Consider the following 9626-nt stretch of genomic DNA (forward strand, 5'->3'; position numbering starts at 1 on the left):
TGTGTAGAACTCAGTGTTAATAAAGTTTTTTTGTACCTCTGTGTAGAACTCAGTGTTAATAAAGTTTTTTGTACCTCTGTATAGAACTCAGTGTTAATAAAGTTTTTTTGTACCTCTGTGTAGAACTCAGTGTTAATAAAGTTTTTTTGTACCTCTGTATCCGGCGTCGCAGACGCAGAAGGCCTGCTGGGAGTCGTCACCACGGTAACAACTTCCTGCGAACTGCCGCAGGCTGCCGGGTCCATCGGGACACATGCAGGCACGACAGTGGTCACCTGACCCCAACACCGGGTCCCCATAGTAACCATCCAGACACCTGAAGTAAAAGAGAGTAAGTGATGAAGGAAAGTTACTGATTCATCATCAGACCTCATTACTAGACCAGTACTAAGACCTCTGCTACTAGGCCCCAGACCTCTTCAACTTATACTCAGGCCTCTGCAGCTAGTCCCAGACAGCTAGTCCCAGACAGCTAGTCCCAGACAGCTAGTCCCAGACCTCTGCAGCTAGTCATAGACAGCTAGTCCCAGACAGCTAGTCCCAGACAGCTAGTCCCAGACCTCTGCAGCTAGTCATAGACAGCTAGTCCCAGACAGCTAGTCCCAGACAGCTAGTCCCAGACCTCTGCAGCTAGTCCCAGACAGCTAGTCCCAGACAGCTAGTCCCAGACCTCTGCAGCTAGTCATAGACAGCTAGTCCCAGACAGCTAGTCCCAGACCTCTGCAGCTAGTCCCAGACAGCTAGTCCCAGACCTCTGCAGCTAGTCCCAGACAAGTCCAGAATTTCACTGGCCACTTGATGGTCAACCTCCAGGTTATCCAACACTCCCCCTCAGTGTTCACTAAATTGGGTCTCTGCTGGACCTCAAACCCAGCTTAAAACATTGGTGCTGGTCTACAGGACAACAAAAGGAACCATTCCCTCCTAGCTTCATGCCAGGTGAAAACCTATGGTCCTCTTTGGAGGACTTCCTGTCCTCACACCGAGGTGCTCGACTCATAAACTAATCTCTGTTCTGGTCCCAGAGTGGAATCTGAGTGGCTAATGTTGGTAAAGTTGCACTTCTAATTGTTGATAATGTTTAACTTTTGTACCTTTTGAATTTGAAAGCAATCATCTTTGGACAAAAGCGTCAGCCAAGTGACATCACAGGTGTAACTCACCTGTCACAGGTGTGTCCGGTGCTGTGGTCCCGGCAGTTGGTGCAGCGTCCGGTGTCGGGGTCGCAGTCGTCGGTGTGTCCGTTGCAGGAGCACCGTCGGCAGGTGGGGAAGCCCCAGTGACCCGGCAGACAGCGATCACACTGCCGACCGTACGCTCCCAGAACACACACACACTGACCGGTCAGCTGATTGCAGAAGGAACTCTGTGAACCCTGAGGGTCACAGGCACATGCTGCAAAAAACAAAAACAGTCACTATTATTTAAAGCTTTGCTGAAACATCTGGATCTACAGTCACATAATGACAATCTGGAGTATCTTCTTTTACCCCCATGTCTCTGAAAGTCACTAAAAGCACATTACAGTATATATTGACAAGTCATAAACAAGTCTATGTTGATGATAATCAGAATGTTTGGATTAGAAGTCATGTGAACTCTGACCTCTGCAGCCGTTGGGTCCGAACTGGAACGTACTCGGAGCACATCGGTCACAGTTCCTGCCGACCACGTTGGGGCGACACCGACACTGACCCCCGCTGGGATCACACACGGTGCTGAGGGAGCCCTGAGGATCACAATGGCATTCTGGGAAATGGAGTCCAACACGAGAGACATGTTAGACAACCGACAAGCTTCAACAATACAAGAAAACAATGCAGACTCTACAGATCCTGTCTTAGAGAGTGATGATGACAGAGTTATGAACCAGAAGGTCTGAAGAAATGTGAAGAACGTGAAGAAGAAACGAGTCTAGTCTTGTTCAGGAAGTCGTAGATTAACACGACGGAAACATTAGAGATCAACAGCGACAACAGGAAAGAAAGAATAAGTCATTAAGCTGGAGTGTAAATTCACAGAGAACTCTAGTGGCTACATGTTGGACTAGTTAAGCTGCAGAGCAGAAGACCTTAGAAGAGGACTAGTCCAGATCAGATGAATGCATGGATGAGAATTTCTACATCTGACTGTTTGAAATGGGAGAACTCTGGAGAAGAGAGCTGCTCGAGTCATGTGTGCTACAAGAGATTTCTAACTGTAGAATCTGGAGTGACTAAGTCTCAGAGCGCCGTCTGTCAGCAGCCAGGTCATTAGAATAGATCAACATTTAGATTTGAGTTTAGTGCGTTAGCTTATTTTAGTTAAATTCTTTTCCAGAGGTTCATTTAGGCCAGAACGGTCCGGCACTCAGTAGCACTAAAGCAGGGGTGACCAACCAGTCAGAGACCAAGAGCCACATTCTTTACTGTGTTACTGCAAAGAGCCACATCATACACATGAACATCACTCTATCCCTTCCTCACACACACACACACCTTTGCTCAGCCAGATTTATTGTAAATGTCACACACCAACATGATAATGACAGAATTTGACTCCTAAGACCACAGGCCAGTCATTTTCAACAATGAACATTGTGTGCACTGTCTCACACAGACAAACTCTCAGTTCAACCAAGTCCACAAACAAAAATATAATAATTTACAATAGTGTTTTTCTTTTACTATGCATGTTACTTAGTGGGACTTCTGGCATTTCTTGCCTTGAACAATCCTCTTCAAATCTGGCTTGTATTCCGTTGTTGCCACTCGAAGCAATTCTTTCCCATGGGTGTCAGTCAGAACAGATCGATGCTTTGATTTCACGTGTTTCATGGTAGAAAACACAGACTCGCAGACGTATGTTGACCCAAACATTGACAGCATCTTAACGCAGCCCGTTTGACATTGGGGTATTTTTTCATTGGCACACTTTTCCAGAACTCAATGGTCCCTTAAAGCAGGTTTGAGTTGGTCCTCCTCACAAAGATCGATCATCTCTAACTCAGCCGCAGCCTCATCTGTGACTAGCGGGGCTTTCAAACAGTCCGTCTCGGCGTTAAATGGGTCGACGAGGAACGTAATCTGTGGCCGCACATGCGCGTTTGACGAAAATACCGTATTTAACTCAAGCGAAGCGAACACGCACATTAAAAAAACACAAATACAAACTTCGATATGAACGTAAGAGCCGCATGAAACCGGGCAAAGAGCCGCGGGTTGGCCACCCCTGCACTAAAGGATTCAGTCCGTGTACCGAGTCAACACTCGTACATCAAGCCGCCACGATCGCAGTTCACACAAGAAAACATCTGCTCACATTAAGTCAACGTACGGATAGTAACCTCCGACAGGAAGGTCCTATTTCCTGTTTGTTTGTAAGCATTGGGCTGCAGTACGCTTCATCTTCATTAACATTAATAACCCTCAGGCGCTCTGCTCACCACCTGCTCGGTACTACAGGTAGTGAGCAGAGAACACAGAGAGACTTCCATTCATCAGGTGACACCAACACTAAGACTCTGGATCAACCATGCTGCTCTATAATAATGATAATGCATCCATAATGTTTATTAATGTTGTGATCAGAGTGAGATTATTCAGGAGTCATCAGATTTAAGTTCATCAATAAAGATCAGGACACGTTCTCACTGTCTCACACACACACACACACTTTAATCATAAACTGGCTTTTAAATTCTCTTATTTGTTTGTCACCATATGTTATTGTACATTTTCACGTTTTCTATTTGCATTATATTTGATTTAAGTCATACTGTGTTTTACTGTTACGACTTCCTCGTGAGTGTAACGTCCTCAATGAACTCTGGAGGTGGACTCGTACCTTTGGCTCCCTGGTGCAGCATGGCGGAGATGCTGAAGATGAAGTTCCTGCAGATGTCGGTCATCTGAGACTTGATCACGCTCTGGCTGTTCTCCAGACAACGGTAACGCTGAAAGGTTTCCCAACCGCCGCTCCCACTGGAGTCTCCTCCTTCTGAGGCCGAGAAGATCTCCAGGTTCTTACAGTGAGGCATCAACACGATCTGAGGAGGAAGAAAGCCATTAGACTGACTGAAAGCTCAGGTTTCTTCATGTCCACGTTTGATCCCCGGTCTCAGCTCGGTGCTTCATAGTCAGAGCACATTTACATATTCATCCACCAGACTGAAGAACTTCTGAACGTCATCAGATAAATATTCAGAAAGAGTGTTAAACAGAAGATACTGTGAATCACACACACACACACACACACACACACACACACACACACACACACACACACACACACACACACACACACACACACACACACACACACACACACACACACACACACACACACACACACACACACACACACACACACACACTAAAGCTGATTCTGATGGAAGAAAACTCATTTAATTTGTTTTAATGAATTGTTTGAAATGGAATCATTGTCTGGTTGATCATCTTTTAAAAGCATCATTGCTAACATTGTTAATAACATAAATGCATCATCAGTGTTTGAAGGTCACTTTGAAGTTTCCTCACCGAGTCGATGAGCGTATACGGAGACTGGACGTCACTGAGGGCCGAGTACAGAGGCAGACTGAGGCGGACGGTGTAGTTCAGACCAGACTCCAAACAAACCGGTCTGGGAAGAGCCACATAGCTGAGGGACAGGAAACAGTACAACCATCAATTCATGACAGAAGAAGAAGAAGAAGAAGAAGAAGAAGAAGAAGAAGAAGAAGAAGAAGAAGAAGAAGAAGAAGAAGAAGAAGTTCATTTCAACATGTTCTTCGTGGTCTCCTCTCCAGGAGAAGTTGGATCTGTGTGTAGTTCCTCCTGGTTTGTTCTTTAGAAGTTCTGACTACGATACAGTTATTAAAAATGTTACCGTGAGCCGGGATGGAGTGAGATCATCTGGTGGTCGTCATCTGGCACCGTGTTGACACAGCGACTGTCTGCTGTGATTGGTCCAGGTCTCATCACCGTCATCAGAACCTCCTCCCATTGGTCAGGCAGCTTCAGGGCCAACAAACACATCCAAAGTTTCAACTTCCTCTTCTTTTCATTGCTTCTTCAACTTCGTATTTTGTTTCTTTCTATTCATTTTCTTCTCTTTCTTGTCATTATTATTATCACTATAATTAGGACTATTATGACAGTTTATTATCACTATAATTGGGACTATTATGACAGTTTATTATCACTATAATTGGGACTATTATGACAGTTTATTATCACTATAATTAGGACTATTATGACAGTTTATTATCACTATAATTGGGACTATTATGACAGTTTATTATCACTATAATTAGGACTATTATGACAGTTTATTATCACTATAATTAGGACTATTATGACAGTTTATTATCACTATAATTAGGACTATTATGACAGTTTATTATCACTATAATTAGGACTATTATGACAGTTTATTATCACTATAATTGGGACTATTATGACAGTTTATTATCACTATAATTAGGACTATTATGACAGTTTATTATCACTATAATTGGGACTATTATGACAGTTTATTATCACTATAATTGGGACTATTATGACAGTTTATTATCACTATAATTAGGACTATTATGACAGTTTATTATCACTATAATTGGGACTATTATGACAGTTTATTATCACTATAATTGGGACTATTATGACAGTTTATTATCACTATAATTAGGACTATTATGACAGTTTATTATCACTATAATTGGGACTATTATGACAGTTTATTATCACTATAATTAGGACTATTATGACAGTTTATTATCACTATAATTAGGACTATTATGACAGTTTATTATCACTATAATTAGGACTATTATGACAGTTTATTATCACTATAATTAGGACTATTATGACAGTTTATTATCACTATAATTGGGACTATTATGACAGTTTATTATCACTATAATTAGGACTATTATGACAGTTTATTATCACTATAATTGGGACTATTATGACAGTTTATTATCACTATAATTAGGACTATTATGACAGTTTATTATCACTATAATTGGGACTATTATGACAGTTTATTATCACTATAATTAGGACTATTATGACAGTTTATTATCACTATAATTGGGACTATTATGACAGTTTATTATCACTATAATTGGGACTATTATGACAGTTTATTATCACTATAATTAGGACTATTATGACAGTTTATTATCACTATAATTGGGACTATTATGACAGTTTATTATCACTATAATTAGGACAATTATGACAGTTTATTATCACTATAATTAGGACTATTATGACAGTTTATTATCACTATAATTAGGACTATTATGACAGTTTATTATCACTATAATTAGGACTATTATGACAGTTTATTATCACTATAATTGGGACTATTATGACAGTTTATTATCACTATAATTAGGACTATTATGACAGTTTATTATCACTATAATTGGGACTATTATGACAGTTTATTATCACTATAATTAGGACTATTATGACAGTTTATTATCACTATAATTAGGACTATTATGACAGTTTATTATCACTATAATTGGGACTATTATGACAGTTTATTATCACTATAATTGGGACTATTATGACAGTTTATTATCACTATAATTGGGACTATTATGACAGTTTATTATCACTATAATTGGGACTATTATGACAGTTTATTATCACTATAATTAGGACTATTATGACAGTTTATTATCACTATAATTAGGACTATTATGACAGTTTATTATCACTATAATTAGGACTATTATGACAGTTTATTATCACTATAATTAGGACTATTATGACAGTTTATTATCACTATAATTAGGACTATTATGACAGTTTATTATCACTATAATTGGGACTATTATGACAGTTTATTATCACTATAATTAGGACTATTATGACAGTTTATTATCACTATAATTGGGACTATTATGACAGTTTATTATCACTATAATTGGGACTATTATGACAGTTTATTATCACTATAATTAGGACTATTATGACAGTTTATTATCACTATAATTAGGACTATTATGACAGTTTATTATCACTATAATTGGGACTATTATGACAGTTTATTATCACTATAATTGGGACTATTATGACAGTTTATTATCACTATAATTGGGACTATTATGACCTTATTTTTTCTGTCCGGTGTGCTTTGCTTTATTGCAAATACACAATATAAATGATAAAGTGTTTTCTGTGTGTCTTGATCTGAGGGGATTGATCCAGGTTCTAGTCCACAGGACAATCTATTGCATCCTTGCATGGTGGCTCCTCCCATTAGTGTATGAATGGGTGAATGATGACATGTAGCGTTAAAGCGCTTTGAATCAGAAGACTTTAAAAGAGATAGAAGTACAGTCCATTTAATATTGAATGTGTGTCTCTCTATCTGAGCGTGATGTCAGCACGCTTAGGTTCTGCTGGTGGGCGGGGCTCCACCTCACTGACGGTCTCCTACCTGAGGCTCGTAGCGGATCAGGATGTCGTACTCCATGGAGTGGGGGATGTTGTCCACAGAGAACTCCAGGAAGGCCCCCTCTGGGACATTGACGAGGCCGACACCGGTCCAGGTGGGACTGCGATCCAGAGGGTGGGGTCTTGGGACCACCATGACCCCCTACAGAGATAACACACGCGCGTCACAGTTCTGTGAGTTGTTTAAATAATCGGTCTTTAATAAGTCTTTGTCTAAACCTGTTTCTTCCTCCTCACAATGCATTGTGTCCTGCGTGTGTTTCCTCAGCCTGTAGCTGTGACGCACACACACACACACACACACACACACACACACACACACACACACACACACACACACACACACACACACACGCTGTAAATGATGTAGTGCAAATATTCCACCAGTTCCTGTATCCACTATGTGGTGCTAGAGAACATGTGCAAACGTGCCACATCATGTAAACATCATGTTAACATGATGTTAACATCATGTTAACATCATGTAAACATCATGTAAACATCATGTAAACATCATGTAAACATCATGTCAATCGGATGCCGTTTGTCACATAACGCTGTCTTCCTGTTGCCAGTAGGTGGCGCTATGACTGAGTGAAAATTGGCTTGTAGACATCCTCAGGCCATGACTGTAATCCAGTATGGCAAGTTTGGGACAGATTTGATTCGTTGCTGTGGCGACGAAGTCTTCGCCGTAATAAAAGGTCATTGAGAGGCTAAAAATGCTGGAAACATAACCAAACTTGGCACACGGATTACAAGCCCAAAATGTTGTTATTTAATATGATTTTATTCGTTCAGAGCGGCAAATCGGCTCAATTGCGCAGCTACAAAATGTCAACGACGCAGCCCTCGCAGTACGTTTCACATGAATGTAGAACATCTGGTGGGCTCATAAATCACATTTGGACTTAAAAAAAGTCTCTTGGATCCGCGCTCTAAACCCAACCGGAGGTCGGCCATTTTGAATTTTGTATGAATTTCAAGTGTTTTTTTGTAATTTCCAGGTGCTGTACTTTAACGAACTCCTCCGAGGAAATGAATCAGATCAGCTTAGAATTTGGTCAGAACAATCTAAAGACCTTAGTGATTAAAAGTTACTAAAAGCTTTAGGTTTTATTGAACAACGTTGACTTGGTGTGGCGGCCATTTTACATGGTTCACCATCATCCATCAAGCTGGTGTAACTCGTCAAAACTGTCCCAAACTTGACATGTTTGTTGACTGTCATGACTTTAAGACTTCTGCAATATTAACTCATAGTCATAGCGCCACCTACTGATAAGCACGGACGTAATTCCAGCGGCCCAAACACTGAACTCATTAAAAGGGTTTGTGGGCTCACATGAGAAGAAGACTTCTCTGATCTAAATATGATCAAACTAAGATGGTTGGAGAACTAAAGTTAGATCACAAAGGTTCTCAAACATGTCAGCGGACATTAGTATACATGATCTGTCCAGAGCTTCTACATGAGAATCAGGTTCAATGTTACAGTGAACGCTTCACACGACGATCTAACGTTACAGAAGAGCTTCAAATGAAAACAGTGTTAAATTAAAGTCTTCAAGTAAAAGCAAATGATTCTACTGTTTTCTTAACTTTCATGTAAGTCCAAATACAATCAGGACACAGCAGGGAGTTTAACCCCATCCCATAAACTGACATTCTGTTATGTTACAAACACTGAAGCGCATTCACACACATTCACTTTCTTTATGATCTTAACAGGCATTTATGATTGTATCGGAGGTTCACTCAACACATTTGAGGCTTCAGATCTGGCAACACGATCTTGTTACGCTGCTGGTCGACGCAGGAAATATCATCTAACTCGTGCACGCAGTGTGTGACGGTCACCCAGAGTCCTGCAGTGCACTCCACGTAAGGGAAGTTGCGAGGGCCCGATCAACGCTGCTCGCAGCTTTAATTATTATTACATTTCCTTTTGCCTCATGTTTTAATGGTTTTAATGGTTTTATGTGAAGCAAGTTGAATCGCCTTGTTGTTGAAATGTGCAAATACAAATAAACTTGCCTTACCTTCGAGAAGGTTTAGGTTAAGCTTTGAGAAGGTTTAGGTTAGGGTTAGAGAAGGTTTAGGTTAGGGTTAGAGAAGGTTTAGGTTAGGCTTAGAGAAGGTTTAGGTTAGGCTTAGAGAAGGTTTAGGTTA

At 40.5% G+C, this 9626-nt stretch overlaps 1 protein-coding gene across 1 annotated transcript in view; it reads right to left on the bottom strand.

Moving 5' to 3' along the window:
• The window catches only part of lamb1a (laminin, beta 1a), a 39226-nt gene that overhangs the window by 13227 nt on the left and 16373 nt on the right, over positions 1-9626 (bottom strand). The window contains exons 14-20 of the mRNA XM_079162237.1: positions 7438-7596; positions 4867-4994; positions 4518-4638; positions 3826-4027; positions 1606-1749; positions 1164-1395; positions 153-316 (exon numbers count right to left, since the gene is read on the bottom strand). Coding sequence (XP_079018363.1) covers positions 153-316; positions 1164-1395; positions 1606-1749; positions 3826-4027; positions 4518-4638; positions 4867-4994; positions 7438-7596 — 1150 coding nt within the window. The remainder of the gene's footprint in view (positions 1-152; positions 317-1163; positions 1396-1605; positions 1750-3825; positions 4028-4517; positions 4639-4866; positions 4995-7437; positions 7597-9626) is intronic.

This window comes from Pholis gunnellus (assembly GCF_910591455.1).
Source record: "Pholis gunnellus genome assembly, chromosome: 7".
NCBI classification, from domain to species: domain Eukaryota; kingdom Metazoa; phylum Chordata; class Actinopteri; order Perciformes; family Pholidae; genus Pholis; species Pholis gunnellus.